Raw genomic sequence first — 19632 nt, 5'->3', positions numbered from 1 at the left:
AAAAATAGAATGGGGGAATGCAAATCAAATTGGATAAAAATGAAGATCAAGTGGTGGTGATGCAGTATAGAATGATGGAAGGAGCTCTGAGAATTAGGGGTTTGAATGAGGAGAAAGGGAAGATTTAAAAAATTTTATCAGAAGCTCTGGCTGAATTTATTGAACTTGATCCACAAGAGGTTGCTTATCAAATTGACAAAATTTTATAGAGTTAATTCTTGGATTGCTAGGCAAAAGAAACTTCCTAGAGACATTGTGGTTTATTTTTGAAAAGAACAGTGAGGAATCAAATTTTGCAAGTTGCTTTTCAGAAAAACTTGAAAATAGGGAACAGGAGTTGAAGGTTTTGAAGAGATTCCTCCCAAGATGTTAAGGGATAGAAAGGACTTTACATTTTTACACAAGAACTTAAGAAATACCAGATTCAATTTAGATGGGAGGTTCCAGTTGGCTTGACAGTGTATTATCAAGGAAGGAGATATCGTATTGACACAGTGCTTAAGGCCAAAGATTTTCTTTCTACAGTGCTGAAATTTGAAATAGAAATAATAGAAAAAGAATTCAAGAGACTCAAATGGGTGTGGAAGCTGAGGTGATTCCAGTGATGTTACCATCAGAGGAACAACCACAAGAACAAAGACTGACGAGGGCCCTTAAGCGTAAAGAAAAGGAGCAACAAACTCAAAGTAAAGTTCAGGATTCTGCTACAGAAGCGGTGGGAGGAGCACGGCCGAAGATACGGGAGGGCGATCTTCAGTTGATTGCTCAAAAGCTTCAGCAGCCCAGTAATGGCAAATAAAATCTTGACTTGGAATGTCAATGGTTTGAACTCAGCTCAGAAGAGAAGAAAAATATTTCATTATTTGAAACAATTTAAAAATGATGTTATTTGCTTACAAGAAAGCATATTAAATTATCAGATCAAAAGTACCTAATAAACTCAAAGTTAGGTAAACATTTTGTTGCTTCAGCTTTGGAGAAAAACATGGCATAGTGGTTTATTTGAGAAAAGATATACCAGCCAAGTTAATAGAGGCAGATATTCACGGAAGATATATTGCTATTGAACTTACAATAGAAACAAAAAGGACTCTCTTGCTTGGTATATATGCACCCAATCAGCAACAAGAAAAATTTTATAGAATGTTATATGATAAGTTGATCTATGGGATTATAAATCGTGCATTATATTGGGAGATTGGAATGGAGTAATAGATACACGAAAGGACAAGAGAATTTCTTCCAAGAAGATACCTGCACATGCAAAGCTGCCTAAATCCTTTTTTGATATGATAGAAGATTTTGAGTTAAGAGATGTATGGAGACTAAATTTGGAGGAAAGAGACTATACTTTTTCTCTGATAGGCATCAATCCTTCTCACGTATTGATTTTATTTTAATTTCTAATGATTTGCTTTTAGGGTGAAGAAAACTAAGATATTTCCAAGATGTTTGTCTGATCATAGTCCTGTTTGGATGGAATTGCAATATGGAAAAGAGGGTAGAAGAACTTGGAGATTAAATGAAAATTTGTTTAGATATCAGGATAATGTAAATCAATGTAAAAAGCAGATGAAAGAATTTTTTGATTATAATTTGAATAATGAAACATCGATAGAAATGGTGTGGGACTCAAAGCTTTTATGAGAGGTGTATTAATATATCTTAATAATAGACAGAGAAATAAGCAACAAAGACAGCGTAGGTATTTAGAAGAGGAAATTTATAAGAAACAACAATTATTAATACATAATCCACATGATCAAAAACTTAAAGATGCAATAAAGTTACTACAGAATCAATTTAATATGATAATGGCTGATCAGGTGGCAACAAATATACAATATGCCAAACATAATACTTTTTGTAATGCAAATAGACCTGGTAGGTGGTTAGCATACACTTTAAGGAAAAGACAAAAACAACGTACTATAGAAAAAATAGAATATAAAGGTAAAGAGAGATATCAACAGGATAAAATTAAAAAAGCTTTTTTAGAATATTATACAAATTTATATCTTAAAGATAATATATTGAATAGGGATATTGATAATTATTTGAAGGAATATAAGGTTAAAAATTTAACTTTAGAACAAACGGATGAACTGAATCGGCCTATAACCTCGGAAGAAATTATTTTGGTAATTAAACAATTAAAATGGGAAAACTCCTGGTACGGATGGGCTCACAGTTAGTTATTATAGGAATTTACAGGATGAGATGTTAGGTCCACTTAAGGAATTATTTAATCAGATACAACTAGGAGGGGAATTCCCCTCATGGAGAACCTCTTTATTTTCATTGATACCAAAAGAGGAACAGGATTGTTCTAAACCTGGGAATTATAGGCCAATCTCACTTTTAAATAATGATTATAAGATTTTGTTAAAATAATAGCTAATAGATTAATGTTGATTCTGCAGCGAAGAATTCATAATGATCAATCTGGATTTATAAAAGGGAGACAGATGAGGAATAATGTTAGGCAGATTGTTAATTTACTGGAGTACTTAGAAAAGAAAAATTTTATTCCAGCAGCATTTATTTTCTCGATGCAGAGAAAGCTTTTGATCGATTGCATTGGGATTTTTATTTAAATTAATAGAAAAGATGCAATTTGGAGATGGTTTTAAGAATAATTAGGGCAATTTATGGAGAGCAAACAGCACAGATTATAATCAATGGTAGCTTAACAGAACCTTTTAAGATTGCGAAAGGAACAAGACAGGGATGTCCTTTATCACCATTATTGTTTATTTTAACTCTAGAACCATTATTGGATAAAATACGAGAAGTAAAGGAGATAGAGGGAATTAGAGTTAGACAGTATGAATATAAGTTAAGAGCTTTTGCAGATGATTTGGTGATTACTTTAACAAACCCTATAAATTCTAGTAAATCTTTGTTGGAAATAATTGATCAATATGGGAATGTCTCAGGGTTTAAGGTAAATCAGAAAAAGACAAAAGTGATAATAAAAAATATGGCTAGACAACAGAAAGAAAAACTAGAGGAAGTAACAGGATTTGAAATTGTAAAGAAGGTTAAGTACTTAGGGGTTTATATTACGTCAAAATGTGAAATTGTATAAGAATAACTATGAGGTTTTATGGCAAAAGTTCAGAAGGAGTTGATTGTTTGGAAAAATTGCAATTATCTTTGCTGGGGAGAATTGCTGCTATTAAAATGAATGTTTTACCTAGATTTTTATTCCTCTTTCAGATGATACCAATAATTAAGAAAGATAAGAATCTTGAGGAATGGCAGAAGGAATTAACAAATTTATATGGGAAGGTAAAAAGCTAGGGTTAAAATGAAAATAATTCAAGATTCTCGGAAAGGGAGGTTTAAAATGCCTAATTTTAAATTATATTATGAAGCAGCTGCTCTCTGCAATAAGTGATTGGTTTAATTTAACAGAGGACAGAATTTTGAATATAGAAGGTTATGATTTGCTATATGGATGGCATGCATATTTAATTTATGACAAAAAGTGGATAAGGCCTTTAAAAATCATGTGCTAAGAAATGCCCTTCCGTGTTTGGAAAAATACTCTTATAAACTAAATTATAAGGTTCCTATATGGGCAAGTCCTAGACATACAGTAGAAAATATAAACATAGAACAGAATCAGGAAATGATTACATATAAAGATCTTTTGTATACTGAAAGAGGTAATTTGCAGTTAAAATCTCTGCAAGTATTAAGAGAGGAAGGGAAAAATTATACTTGGTTTCAATATGAGCAACTCGTGCTAGATGGAAGGAGATCAGAAAATTGGAATAGAGCAGAGCGAGGGAAATCTGGTAAAGCAAATTAGAAACCAGTCTCAGGAGCATATAAAGAGATTGTATAATGTGTTACTTGAAATAGATTCTGAAAGGGACTTGGTAAAGGACTGTATGATAAAGTGGGCACAAAATTTTCAGGAGCCAATATTATTGGAAACGTGGGAAAAATTTGGGTTAGAAATGTTAAATTCACGCAGGCACAGAATCTGAGGAAAATTTTTATAAAATGTTTTATAGATGGCATCTAGATCCTAAAAAATTATCGTGTATGTATCCAGAAATGCAAGCAAAATGTTGGAGATGTAATTGTGATGACGCTACATATTTTCACATTTGGTGGACTTGTAAGGACATAAAGGCCTTTTGGATAAAAATTTGGTGGATTTTACAAAATGTTCTGAAAAAGAAGATAAAGTTCCTGCCGTAATTTTTCTTGTTGGGAATTATTACGGATTGTACAGTAATTGAGACTAAATTGATTTTAAATCTAATAACTGCAGCAAGATTACTAATAGGACAATATTGGAAGAAAAAGAAGTACCAACAATAGAAGAATGGATATTGAAAGTTGCCAATTTGGCTGAGATGGCGAAGATATCAGCCTTTTGAAAGACAATACAAGAAAGATACTTAAAGGAATGGAAAAATGGATTGACTATATTCAACGTAGATATCAGACTAAGAGTTATCAGACTGTTTTGAATGATTATGATGTATTATTTTGATTGCTTTTGGGGAAGTTAGGAATTGATGATTGTAGGGGTATAATTAAGTTGGGACGAAAATTTTTAGCATATGTTTGTTTTATTTTAACTATACCTTGTGCTCGTTCCGGGAAGTCGGGGAGGGGTTGTGAAGGAGGGGAGGAGGGGAAAGGGAAAAATTTTGTAAAACTTTTTGAATAAAAAAAAAAAAACTTTCCACTAATATAGCAGAACCCTTAAGCATAATCTTTGAAAAATCTTTCAGGACCAGCTCCCTTCCCAAACTATGGTCACAAGCCATGGTCATCCCTGTCTTCAAAAAAAGAGACCCCAGCCTAGTTGAAAATTACAGACCAATTTCTTTATGCTGCGTCACCTGCAAAGTAATGGAATCAATCATCAACCAATCCATTACCCTCCACCTGGAAACAAACAACCTACTCTCTAATAAACAATTTGGTTTCAGAAAAAACTTATCCTGTAATTTATAACTTTTTCATTGCAAAAACATATGGACTACAAATCTTGATCAAGGCAAAGCAATAGATGCAATTTACATAGACTTCTATAAAGCTTTTGATTCAGTGATAAATGACAAACTTCTCCTAAAACTAAAATCATACGGCATCTCCGGACCCCTCCATAATTGGATAACAACGTTCCTGTTGAACAAAAAACAAGTAGTCAAAATAGGCAGTGCCCTATCAAATCCCGCTCCTGTCAATAGTGGCATCCCCCAAAGCAGCGTTCTAGGACCAACACTGTTCATATTATACATTAATGACCTCTGTGACCATATTATAAGTAATTGTGTTCTCTTCGCTGATGATGTTAAATTATTTAACACTACCAACAATACGGCTACCCTTCAAAAAGACCTTGACTTTGTGTCGCAATGGACAAAAACTTGGCAACTCCAAATCTCAACCAGCAAATGCTCTGTCTTACACATTGGGGGAAAAAAATCAGAACACTAAATACAAACTCGATAGACATTACCTTGTAGATGACTCCCACCCCGTTAAAGAGCTTGGAATTTTCATATCAAATGATCTAAGTGTTAAAGCCCACTGCAACTACATCACAAACAAGGCTTTAAGAGTTGTAAACTTAACCTTGCGTAGCTTCTTCTCCAGAAACACTACACTACTAACCAGAGTATGTAAAATATTTGCTAGACCAATTCTTGATACAGCTCGCCTGTCTGGAACCCATACCTCATTTCGGACATTAATATAATTGAGCGTGTCCAAAAATATTTTACAAGAAGAGTTCTCCACTCCTCTGAATACAACAAAATACCTTATGCCACCAGACTAGAAATACTGGGTTTAGAAAATTTAGAGCTCCGCCGCCTTCGATATGACCTGAGTTTAACTCATAGAATAATCTGTTACAATGTCCTTCCTGTTGAAGACTACTTCAGCTTCAATCGCAACATTACACGAGCACACAATAGATTTAAGCTTAATGTGAACTGCTCCAATCTTGACTGCAGAAAATACGACTTCAGTAACAGAGTTGTTAATGCCTGGAATGCACTACCTGACTCTGTGGTCTCTTCCCAAAATCCCCAAAGCTTTAACCAAAAACTATCTACTATTGACCTCACCCCATTCTTAAGAGGTCTGTAAGGGGTGTGCATAAGAGCACCAACGTGCCTACTGTTCCTGTCCCAATGTTCCCTTTGATTGTATCCAATTTGTATAGTATTTTTTATACTTATGCTTATATATATACTTATGTATCGTATAGTTGTTTCATGCTTATGCTTACATATACTGTTGTGACAAATAAATAAATAAAATAAAAATAAAATACATTCTACAACATCTTGAATTTCCAAAGACCTATGCAAGGGTCCTTGAGACAACGATATATCTGCATACAGACAAGAGGTTGAACAACTAGCCTTATGGTGAAGCCAGAACAACCTCGAACTGAAAACACTTAAAACTGTAGAAATGATTTTAGGAAAAGCCTTAACTTCTCTAACACCACTCACAGTACTAGACAACACAGTATCAACCCTAGAGACCTTTTAGGATCTATAATATCTCAAGCCTTAAAATTGATACGTAACATCAAATATGTCATCGAAAAAGCACAACAAAGAATGTTCTTCCTGTGCCAACTCAGAAAGCTCAAACTGCCCAAGGAGGTGCCCAATTGCTACCAACCTACTTTCCATTGAAGACTTATATACAGCACAAGTCACAAAGAGGGCTGTGAAAGAATCTACAGACCCCTCACATCCTGGACATAACTTGTTTCAACTTCTAACCTCAAAATGATACAATAGGGCACTGCATATCAAAACAAACTAGACACAAGGTTAGTTTCCCCCCACATGCCATCGTTCTGTTAAACAACTAATTCCCCCAACACTGTCAAACTATCTAAAAAGGCAGCATTACCATTATTATTCTCATCTTCCCTATTACCTATCTCCTGATCTTCTTATGACTATAACTTTGTTGTTTATCACTATTGTTGTATGTACATTGAGAGCTTACTCATCGGAAACTAATTCCTTGTGGATCTAATCACACTTGGCCAATAAAGAATTCTGTTCTGTTCTATTCTAGTCTATTCTAGTCTAGTCTAGTCTAGTCTAGTCTAGTCTAGTCTAGTCTAGTCTAGTCTATAGAACTACTACAGGAAATGCAGTTGGAAGGTCTTAAAATATAGTGCAATAATTCTTTGAATTACTGGTTCCAAGAAAATCATTCATGGTTTCAGGATTTATTTGAGACTCATTTGAGACTCAAATGAGTCTATATGACAATGAATCTGCATATAGACAGGAGGATAAACAACTAGCCTTGTGGTGCGACCAATCTTGAACTGAATGCACTCAAAACTGTAGAAATGATAGTAGATTTTAGGAGAAGCCTTCCTATTCTACCACATCATACAATACTAGACAACACAGTAACAACAGTAGAGACCTTCAAGTTTCTAGGTTCTATAATATCTCTGGTCTTAAAATGGACACCTAACATCAAAAATGTCATTAAAAAAAGCACAACAAAAAATGTTCTTTCCATGCCAACTCAGAAAGCTCAGACTGCCCAAGGAGGTGCCCAATTGCTACCAACCTGCCTTCCATTGAGGACCTACTGCACAAGTCACAAAGAGGGCTGTGAAAGAATCTACAGACCCCTCACATCCTGGACATAACTTGTTTCAACTTCTAACCTCAAAATGATACAATAGGGCACTGGACATCAAAACAAACTAGACACAAGGTTAGTTTCCCCCCACATGCCATCGTTCTGTTAAACAACTAATTCCCCCAACACTGTCAAACTATCTAAAAAGGCAGCATTACCAATATTATTCTCATCTTCCCTATTACCTATCTCCTGATCTTCTTATGACTATAACTTTGTTGTTTATCACTATTGTTGTATGTACATTGAGAGCTTACTCATCGGAAACTAATTCCTTGTGGATCTAATCACACTTGGCCAATAAAGAATTCTGTTCTGTTCTGTTCTATTCTATTCTAGTCTAGTCTAGTCTAGTCTAGTCTAGTCTAGTCTAGTCTATTCTATAGAACTACTACAGGAAATGCAGTTGGAAGGTCTTAAAATATAGTGCAATAATTCTTTGAATTACTGGTTCCAAGAAAACCATTCATGGTTTCAGGATTTATTTGAGACTCATTTGAGACTCAAATGAGTCTATATGACAATGAATCTGCATATAGACAGGAGGATAAACAACTAGCCTTGTGGTGCGACCAATCTTGAACTAAACACTCTCAAAACCATAGAAATGGTAGGTAGATTTTAGGAGAAACCTTCTTATACTACCACCTCTTACAATACTAGACAACACAGTATCAACAGTAGAGACCTTCAAGTTTCTAGATTCTATCATATCTCAAGACTTAAAATGGTCACCTAACATCAAAAATGTCATTAAAAAAGCACAACAAAGAATGTTCTTTCTGCGCCAACTCAGAAAGCTCAAACTGCCCAAGGAGCTGCTTATGTAAGGAGGATTCAGTTCTACAGAGAAATTATTGAATCTGCCATCTGCACCTCTATAACTGGTTTGGCTCTGCAACCAAACAAGATAGACACAGACTTCAATAGATAATTAGAACTACAGAAAAAACAATTGCTACCAACCTGCCTTCCATTGAGGACCTACTGCACAAGTCAAAAAGAGGGCTGTGAAAATATCTACAGACCCCTCAGATCCTGGACATAAATTGTTTCCACTTCTGCCCTCAAAACGCGCACCAAAACAACTAGACACAAGGATAGTTTTTGTTATGTATCTTTAAATATTTTGGTGGGAAACAAGCACGTTGCTGATTGGTTGAAGCCGCCGGTTAAACAGTATATAAAGGGTTGTTTTTCCCCAGCCAGGTTGCTGGGTTCACCATATATTAAAGAGCTGTTGTCACTACCCTGGTCTCCAGCCTCGTTACTTCCCGAACTTAACACTGGCGACGGTGGGATCCGAGGCTAAGGAGCACCAGAACCGAGCTGAAGCACGAAGAACCGAACCCAGCAAACACAGGGCAGAAAACGGAGATGGCCAGTTACACCGCCCGCACCGTTTGACCCGGCTAGAGAGAAATGGGGAACGATATGACCCGTTTGAAAGCTTTCTAGAAGCCAACGAACTGCAAGGAGTTCCAGACAACCGCAAAAGGGCATACTTCTTGAGCCCCTGCGGTCCCGAGGTCATCGACATCGCGGAAGCCCTGGCAGAGCCAACGCCGATACAATCGGTATCGTGGCAAACTCTGCAAACCCTGCTAAAACCATTTCGCCAACGCCGTCCAAATACGCGGCGGCGCTTTGAATTTGGAGGCGCCGACAGCTAGAGGGCGAATCCATCGGCGACTACATGGCCGCCCTGCGGAAAGCCTCCAAAGACTGTGGGTACCGAGACCTGGACGAGGTGCTGGAGCAACTCATCAGGGGTCCGAGACATGCGTTTGAGGCGGCTGCTATCGAAAAGCAATCTGATCGCTGGCAAACGCCTGGGAAGCCAGAGCGCATGAAATGTCCACCCAAGCGGCGGAGACACTGCAAAGCCTCTCACACCAAAGGCGAGCACAAAGTCAACCCCGTGCACCAAGAAGAGATCCAGACCGAATCTGACGGTGAGGATGAGGAAGGGTCTGCCGAACCGAGAAACGCGGCAAAGAGGACCGAGAAATGCGGAAGTGAGGTCAACACCAGCGCCAACGCTGCAAGTTCAAGGACGCAACATGTCGGCGGTGCGAGAAGAAAGGGCACCTAGCTCAAGTCTGTCGAGCTCCCCAACCTTCCTGCCGAAAATTCAAATCGGCCAATCAGAGCGGGATCGGCAAGGCGACCCACGATTGGCTCAAACAAAAAGGCGCGATTCAAACCAAACGACGGTGGTCATAGGTCACAACCCGAGTGGAGAAGAAGATCTTCACCAAACCCAAAATAGAAGGAGTACGGTGCCGACTGAAGTGGACACCGGGTCAGCGATCACCATCATGTCCTGGGACACTTTGGCGAAGTCACTGCCGTCAGTCGCAAGCGCCACCTGCAAACACAACGGCTACGAGTCCACGACTACCAAGGGAATCGCATCCCTGTTCGAGGGACCACCTCCGTCCGAGTCGAGTACGGACCACACAAGAAGACCCTGCCCATCACGATCGTCAAGGGACCCTGCCTAGTTTGTTGGGACTAGACTGGTTTCGTGCACTGGGCATGGGAGTGACTGGCATCTACAGAAGTGACTGTAACCTGAAAGACATACTCATGAACGAGTTCAAGATGTCTTCAAGGACTGCCTGGGCAAGTACAAGGGGACCCCTATTTCCTTCAACTTAGACCCCCAGGTAGCTCCCATTAGGTTAAAGGCAAGGAGAGTCCCTTTTGCCCTTAAACCTAAAATTGACAAGGAGCTAGATAAGCTCATAAATCAGGGATTTTGGTGCCAGTCGATCACGCAAAGTGGAGACGCCAATCGTCACCCCAGTAAAACCAGATGGGTCAATTAGAATCTGCGCTGACTACAAGGCGACGCTAAACAAAGCCTTACAGAAAAGCGCTTACCCAGTTCCGTGGTGCAACACTTGCTGCACTCTTTGGGGCAAGGGCAAGTCTTTGCAAAGTTAGACTTGGCTCAAGCCTACCAACAACTGCCCGTGAGACGCCAACACAGTCAAGCCCAAACGATTGTAACTCACAGGGGGCCTTCAAGTGTACCCGATTACAATTTGGGGTGAGTGTGGCACCGGGCTGTTCCAAAATTAATGGAACGACTTCTGCAAGGGCTCCCAGGGTAGTTCCTACTGATGATGTATTGATATCAGCGAAAACGAGAGGAATTGGGGAGCGTTTGAGAAAAGTTCTGGGCATTTTCCGTCAGCCGGACTAAAGGTTAAAGTGAACAAATGCCAGATAGGGGTAGAATCCGCCGAATTCTTGGGCTACCGAATAGACAAGAAAGGAATTCACCCCACTGAGAGCAAGGTCAAGGCAATCAGAAAGGCTCCAGCGCCCAAAAACAAAACAGAGCTACAGGCATTCCTGGGCTAGTGAATTTTACGCGTTTTTAAAAACAAAGCGACCATTGCTGAACCGCTGCATAAGCTTCTAGGAAAAATACTGTTTGGTCTTGGGGAAAGTCGGAAAGTAGGGCTTCAAGCAGTAAAAACCTGCTCTCGAGCGATAGCCTGCTCATCCAGTATCATAGCTCATTGCCATTAGTGCTGGTTTGCGATGCCTCCTTACGGGTGGGGCTGTGCTCAGCCACAGACTTCCAAACGGCACAGAAGCCCCTATAGCCTTCTACTCCAGAACGATGTCCTCCCAGAGAGGAACTATAGCCAGTTAGATAAGGAAGCGCTAGCAATTGTGTCAGGGTAAAAAATTTCACGAATATGTTTTTGGGCGAGACTTTGAAATTGTGACTGACCACAGACCACTGTTAGGAATACTGGCTGGCGATCACCAACGCCTGTGGCACTTTCGCCACGATTGACTCGATGGACTATTTTCTTAGCCGCTTATTCTTACAAGCTGCAGCATCGACCAGGAAAAGAAGTGGGGCATGCGGACGCTGCTAAGCAGATGCCCACTACCAGGGGCGATCAAGATCCCACTCCGGGACGCCCATCCTGCTTATTGACTCTTTGGACTCTGGCCCAGTCACATCTAAGGAAGTGGCTCGGCATCATACCGACATTATGTTAAGGACTGTACTCGGTTGGGTACAAGAGGGTGGCGCCGCTTAACGGTTTAAGGAATTTGTAAAAAAACGTGATGAGCCCTGGGCACAAGGGGGGTGCCTATTATGGGGTGATCGAGTGGTAATCCCGGAGAAATTGAGGGGAAGGGTATTGGACCTCCTCCACGAGGGTCACCCAGGGATCGTAAGGATGAAGGGGCTTGCAAGAAGCTATGTGTGGTGGCCACTCATGGACTCAGAGATTGCTGAGAGGGTAGGGAAGTGCCAGGCTTGCCAAGAGTCCAGACCTCTACCCCCAACGGCCCCAGTCAGGAATGGGAAAACCCCAAGGGCCCTGGTCAAGAATCCACATTGATTTTGCTGGCCCTTTCCACGGCCAAACCTTCCTAGTGGTTGTCGATGCATTCTAAATGGTTGGAGATCATACTCATGAAATCCACTCGGCCGAGGCAGTAATCGCAGCCCTCGCCACCTATTCGCAACCCACGGGTTGCCTGACACTCTGGTGTCCGACAACGGGCCCGCAATTCACGGCAGCCCAGTTTGAGGAATACTTGGCAGAGGAGGGCATCCGACATGCCCTCTCTGTGCCTTTCCACCCTCGTCGAATGGCCTTGCAGGCGTTCCATCCGGAGCGCTAAGGAGGCATTGTCCAGGCTCAAGCCAGGTGACTGGCAAACAAAGATAGATTTCTTTCTGGCCGTTCAGCACAGAACCCCAAGCACTGCTACAGGCAGAAGCCCAGCCGAATTATTGGTGGGACGGAAGCTCCGTGCCCACTTGACCGCTTGAATCCCCATTACACACCAGAGGGTTACAAGGGGAACTAGAAAACGAGAGAAATGGGCATAGGCGATCGAGTGTGGGCCCGAACTATGGGGACGGCCCAAGTTGGCTCGCAGGGCAAATCATAAAAGCAACCGTCCAAAGACATAGTTGGTCGAGTTACAAGAGAACCGAGTATGGAGGCGCCACATAGATCAGATAAGGAAACGAATAGCTGAACAACCCGAGCTAAATGAGACAGATCATGACCACTCCTTATTTGAACCCACAGCTGACCATAACCCGGGGGAGGCGCAAGACTTAGCTGAGGTTCCGGAGGTCCAGCGACGCCATCAGGTTCCCGGAAACAGCAGGCAAAACTCTAAGTAATCCAAGGCCGGAGGGCCAAGAAAAAGAGACTGCAGTAATCCAGGGCCCTGTTTGGTCACCCGCTCTCTCCTACATCAGGAGGTGCGGGATGACCCTTGCAGGGACGAGCCGAGGAGTTTAGCGTTATCTATCGATAAAATCGCTCAGCTGAGGGACGGTCTGGATCGAATTTGGGATGATCAAGCGAGGGAGAGGAGGCACGCCTTGTTGAGTCCATTTGGGATGAGTTGACCCTGTGGCTCCGAGGCGTGGACAGGTTGTTGGGGAGGCTTCACGGCACGACATGTTTACTGGACCCGTGCCCTTCCTGGCTGGTACTGGCCACTCAGGAGGTGACACGAGGCTGGCTCAGAGGATTATCAACGCTTCTTTGTTGGAAGGGTTTTCCTGCCGCCTTGAAAGAGGCGGTGGTGAGACCCTCCTTAAGAAGCCCTCCTGGACCCAGCTGTTTTGGGTAATTATCGTCCAGTCTCCAACCTTCGCTTTGTTGCGAAGGTTGTAGAAATGCTGTGGCGACAGCTACCTCAATACCTGGATGAAGGCGTCTATCTAGACCCGTTCCAGTCCGGCTTCCGACCGGATACAGCACGGAGACAGCTTTGGTCGCATTGGTGGATGATCTCTGGAGGGCTCGGGACAGGGGTTATTCCTCTGCCCTGGTCCTATTAGACCTCTCAGCGGCGTTCGATACCATCGACCATGGTATCTTGCTGCGCGGTTGGGGGATTGGGAGTGGGAGGCACCGTATATCGGTGGTTCTCCTCCTATCTCTCTGACGATGCATGAGCGGTGTTGACAGGGGCAGAGGTGGGCCCGCGAGGGGCCTCACTTGTGGGGTCCCTCAGGGGTCGATTCTCTCGCCCTTCTGTTCAACATCTACATGAAACCGTTGGGTGAGATCATCAGTGGTTTCGGGTGAGATACCAGCAATGCGCTGATGACACTCAGCTGTACTTTTCCACCCGGACCACCCCAATGAAGTTGTTGAAGTGCTGTCCCGGTGTTTGGAAGCCGTGCAGGTCTGGATGGGAGAAACAGGCTCAAGCTTAATCCCTCCAAGGCGGAGTGGCTGTGGATGCGGCACCCGATTCAGTCAGCTGCAGCAGCGGCTGGCTGTTGAGTGTGATTATTGGCCCCAAAGGATAGGGTGCGCAACAGGTGTCCTCCTGGACGATCGGCTGTCGTTTGAAGATCATTTGTGGCCGTCTCCAGGGGCCTTCCACCAGGTTCGCCTGGTTCGGCAGTTCGCCCCTTCCTTGATCGGGATGCCTTATGCACGGTCACTCATGCTCGTTACCTCTCGCTTGGATTACTGTAATGCTCTCTACATGGGGCTCCCCTTGAAGTGCGCTCGGAGGCTTCAGTTGGTCAGAATGCAGCTGCGCGGGTTATAGAGGAGCTACGTAGCTCCCATGTAACACCGATCCTCGCAGGCTGCACTGGCTGCCTGTGGCTTTCGAGTGCACTTTAAGGTGTTAGTTATGACCTTTAAAGCGCTCCATGGCTTAGGACCTGGGTACTTACGGGACCGCCTGCTGCTACCACATGCCTCCCACCGACCCGTGCGCTCCCATGAGAGGGACTTCTCAGGGTGCCGTCCGCCAAACAATGCCGGCTGGCGGCCCCAGGAAGGGCCTTCTCTGTGGGGCACCACACTCTGGAATGAGCTTCCCCGGGTTTCGTCAAATACCTGACCTCCGGACATTTCGTCGCGAACTAAAAACACATCTTTTTATCCGCGCGGGGCTGGCTTAAATTAGTTTTAAGGGAAATTTTATTAATTTTAAATGGGGTTTTTAGTATGGAAAATTTTAATTTCAGGCTAATTTAATTTTAAATGGTATTTTAATTTGTATATTGTGTTGTTTTTACTTTTGCCTGTACACCGCCCTGAGTCCTTCGGGAGAAGGGCGGTATAAAAATTAAATAAAATAAATAATAAATAAATAAATAAATAATCATGAACAGTATTTTAAAATGAAAACCATACAAAGAAAGTACTTCACGACTTCAAAAAAGAAATATTATTGCATGATGTTAAAATACTTCAGTGTAATTGGTAACAATTTATTGAATCCATCAATCCTTGTACAATAAAGTTTCTATTACCAAAGGATCAAATATTTGGATAACAGGCTGTCTCTGTGTGTACATCCATGGGACATAAATGAAACTATTATTGGGATTTCTAAATACCTTATTATCAGTGCTAGCCCAATAAAGTTGCTGATTTATTAGCAAATATCTCCTTTTGGCAGGGGTCTGCTCCAGTGGTGGGATTTTTACTATCGGTTCTGTGGGCGTGGCTTAGTGGGCATGGCAGGGGAAGGATACTATAAAATCTCCATTCCCACCCCACTCCAGGGGAAGGTTACTGCAAAATCCCCATTTCCTCCCAATCAGCTGGGAGTTGGGAGGCAGAAAATAGATGAGGGCAGGGCCAGTCAGAGGTGGTATTTACTAGTTCGCCAAACTACTCAAAATTTCCGCTACTTGTGCTCCAGAACTGATCAGAACCTGCTGAATACCACCTCTGGTCTGTTCTCCAAGCTTGCTGTTTAGCTTCCGAATATTTCATTACCAAACTATGTAACATTTTCAGCAAGGTTTCTTGTTCATTTATATTGGTTCTAGGTGATCGATTAGTCTTGTGACTGGTTGCAGTACAAGACTGGTTGAATCACAAGACTCATTGAATCACAAGACTGATTCTGGTCTTGTGACTTTGTGACTTCTTTGTGACTTGTGACTGGTTGTGACATATAGAATTCAACTGGTGAGGGGTTGTTCATTTTGTCATCAGTTGGTGTTCGGATGGCCTACATCCTTATTAGTTCATATGCTGCTTCTATGTCAACGTGTTTGTTGATGGACCTATTGGTAGAATGCTCTGCTTCAATAAATTTGCATGCCTGATGAGTTTTGGCATGACAGGTGACTTTGGCTTCACCCTAGTTGAACCGGTGTTGTTTGTTGTCGGTGTAACAGGTGATCAGGGACTTCAAGTCATGCCGTTTGGCAGCTAACTGGTGTTCAAAACCAGAATCCATGATGAATTTATCACAGTTTAGAATTTATCCATTTAAATCTATTCTTGTCCCAAAATCACCCAAGTAGGAAAACCCTTAAATGATTAATGACATCAGTATTGACAGCATAAATTCTAAACATAAGCTGAATTCTGCTGTTTTATCTGCCCAATATTTATGAAATAATTGCCATAAATAAACACTATTCATTTGCTTTAATGAAATTGTGGAGATTGTCCATAAAGAATATTATCATGTTTTTGTATGTCTTATTCTGGAAAAAGGTTTTGCTTCTTACTATATATTTTATTAAGCAGGTATTTGTATTTTTGTTTTAAATCTCTCAAAATGCCTATTTAATTATGAGCAATCGTGCAACCAGAAAAACCAATGCTGGAAATGTGAGATCAGTTTGACAGCTGTTCACCCTATATATCTTAAGTTCAAAGACTTTTTGAATTTAAAGATGTCATTTAAAATGTGACTGATGAGTCCTTAAATTCAATGGGATGGGAAAGGGAGTTCCATTCTCATTTGTTTATCACTGAATGATCATTGGAATGGATCACAGCAAGAATGAAAAAAGAAAATCCCATTGAATCAATAATTCTTGCATCACACAGATCAAATGATGACATATTGCTTGATATATACTAGTATATGAACAGAACCACTTACATTTATTATATTTAATTATTCAATGATGTGAAAACTCTTACTGATTGTAATGGACAAATTCATAGACAAAGTCACAAAGTCTCATCACTGTGGTCTAGTTATCAAGTGATGAATATGCATATGTGGACCATCTTTTAGTGATTCTAAATTTCAGTGTATTTATATATCTGCATTGTAGCACTGATGAAAATATCTAAAACTGAAGTAGCATAATCTTATTGACATAAAATAATAAAGTTGTTTAATTTCTTTTGTTTATAGGAACTAAACCCCAAAAAAATTATTTAAATAATTGATATATAGTTGGAGGAATTGTTTGTAATGATTTCAGAAAAGAGTAGACCAGGACATAAAATTTCATTCACACTTTATATTCAGATTATTAGATTTTGCAAATGTTGATTTACCTGCCAAAACGTGAAAGTGCACATGTAAGTAATTGATGGTTCAGGAAAGATAAAAAAATATTAATGTAATGTATGTGTTAATTACAATTTGATCTGTCTGTTCTCCAGGCTTTCAGAACAAAAGATGGATATATCGTAGTAGGAGCAGGAAATAATCAACAATTTGCTACTGTTTGCAAGGTATGATATTCAGAAAACAAAATAACTGACTTAAATAAGCTGTTTCTCTGACTTACTAGCAATTAGTGAGTAATTATTAGGAACTCTGGTGGTGCAGTGGTTAGAATGCAGTATTGCAAGCAAACTTCACCCAAAGCCTAAAGTTCAGTCCTGATAGAGCTCAAGATTGACTCAGTCTTTGAGCTTTCTGTAAAATGAGAATCCAGATTCTTGGGGACAGTTTGCTGACATTGTAAACCACCCAGGCAGAGCTATAAAGCACTATAGGGTGGTATATAAGTCTAAGTGCTATTACTTGTTCAAAAAGTGACAAGAGGTCATGTGTAGTTTTAAAACATACTACAGTGTGAAGAAATTATTGTCACATGAAAATCTAGTAGTGGTTGTAATTGTATCATTTAGGATTAAAAGTTCACCTGCAAATCTACCTAAATCCCAACTGTGGAAGGAAAAAATGTCTGATTTAGGTTAATAGGGTTATTCTGTCATCCTAAGTGAAACTCTTTAATTCATTATTTTTACCTATATTTTGCATTTCTTTTTCTTGTTACAAATTATGAAGGCAAGAAAGCAGAAAGGACTAATTATTTAGCAATTGACCAAAATATCTAAGTGGCAGATTGGCTACATGTACCAATACCATTTTTCATTTCTTCAGAACAACGGTCTTTTATGCCACTTCTACCATAGGCCAAAGAAGTTTGTATTGCTTAAAACTCTTACCAGAATAAAAACATAGTAAATCAAAATTATCAACACAGTGGCAAATATAATTAAATTATTATATACAGATTTCTAAACATTGTTGACTTGTAGAAATAGTTTTGTAAATGTAGTGAAATGTCATGGTAGAAATATTTGAAATAACTAAATGAATGAAATATAGAGATGATGTTTATACTGTGTTTCCTGAAAATCAGACCCTGTCTTATATTTTTTTGAACCCCGAGATAAGCGCTTGGCCTAATTTTCCTGGAGTGTATGTCTTATTATTTTGGGGCACGTGGAGCAAGACGGTGCTCCACTTGCCATCTTATATGATTTCCAACTCGGTCACATTTCTCGCCGTTGGGTACAGGGAAACAAGTTGTACCGTAAAAAAAAAACTTCTCATGAGTTCAATCAACTTCTCAAACTCGCAAGAAGTTTTTTTTTTTTTATGGTACAACTAGTTTCCCTGTGCATAACAGTGAGAAACGTGACGGAGCTAAAAATCAGGAATGAAAGCAAGAAGAGTCCCGTCTTGCTCCACGTGCCCCAATGGCAATAGCAGCCTGGCTGCTTCCCTTCCCTGACATCTCTTTATCAAGGGGGTGGCAGGTGGGGAGAGGTGGGGCGGGGGAGAAATGAGACACGTGGAGTGAGATGGGGCTTCTCTTGCCATCTCTTCTCCACCCCCCTCGCTGGGCATAGCAGGGCTTCCTGCCCCTCACTTAACCACCCTCACCCTTTATGGATGCAGTTGGGGGTGGCAGGTGGAGAAGGGTGGGGCGGGGAGAAGCAGATGTATGTCTTACCTGCTTTCCAGCTCCATTCTTCGCTGTATGTGCATGACAAGAAAAGTCTGTACAACTATTGTAAAAAGAAATACCAGAAATCCAGACCTTCCAACTTCATGCAAAAAAAAAAAAAAATCTCACAAAGTTAGAAAGTTTTTTTTACTGTAGTCCGACAGACTACTTTTCTTTCCCTGCATGTGGCAGTGGAGAATGTAGCTGAAAAGCAGGTTAGTGGAAGGATGTGTTTGCCTTGGGAGGGGTAGGGAAGGTTAAGGACCTCTCTCTCTGTCTACCCCCCTCTCCCTCCCTCCCTCCCTCTCCTCCATCTCTCTCCCTCTTTCTCTCTCTCTCTCTAACTCTCTCTCTCTCTCTCTCTCACACACACACACACACACACACTGTCCTTTCCTTGGAAGTTCTGCACAGATGCACATTCCAGGATTGCAAAACTCAATGCTTTGGATAGAGCATTTTTGGGATATGCACCTGTGGTGCGATCCCAAGTAAAGAACAGTCGTCAGGAAAAGGGGGGGGGATTTTGCCTCTTATCTTATTCTCAGTCTGCACTGAGCTTTAAAACAGGGTGAGAGGCAAGAAAATTCCCGCTCCCCATTTTCAAGCCAATTGCAAAAACGAGCCTTCAACATATTCCAGGATTGCAACATTGTGCTCCAAAAATTGCCCCGCAATTGACAGGCAGGAGTAGACGGATGGAGGAAGGGGCGATCTCCCCCTCCCTCCTTCATCCCACTGCAGGGCTACCATGGAGCTCCTGCCCACCAAAGCTGCAGGATGGCCAAGAGCAGCCTGGCCAGGAGAGCCCTCGCAAGGCCAACAACAGCAGGTGCAGCCAGGCAGAAATGGGGGAGGGAGCAGGCAATCCCAACATACCACATGACTTTCTATCTTGTAGCAGCAGCCTGCACAAGCACACAGCCGCCATGAGAGCTAGAGCCCACCAGGGCCAAGGGCTGAAGAGCACCGTT

At 41.3% G+C, this 19632-nt stretch overlaps 1 protein-coding gene across 5 annotated transcripts in view; it reads left to right on the top strand.

The window, feature by feature from the left end:
• SUGCT (succinyl-CoA:glutarate-CoA transferase) overlaps positions 1-19632 on the top strand; it is a 438252-nt gene that overhangs the window by 175011 nt on the left and 243609 nt on the right. For all 5 annotated transcript variants that reach the window (XM_058180303.1, XM_058180299.1, XM_058180298.1 and 2 more), the window contains one exon: positions 17076-17147. In XM_058180303.1, the coding sequence (XP_058036286.1) occupies positions 17076-17147 (72 nt within the window). The remainder of the gene's footprint in view (positions 1-17075; positions 17148-19632) is intronic.

This window comes from Ahaetulla prasina, chromosome 4 (assembly GCF_028640845.1).
Source record: "Ahaetulla prasina isolate Xishuangbanna chromosome 4, ASM2864084v1, whole genome shotgun sequence".
In the NCBI taxonomy this organism is placed as follows: Eukaryota; Metazoa; Chordata; class Lepidosauria; order Squamata; family Colubridae; genus Ahaetulla; species Ahaetulla prasina.
This window is presented reverse-complemented; position numbering and strand designations above follow the sequence as displayed.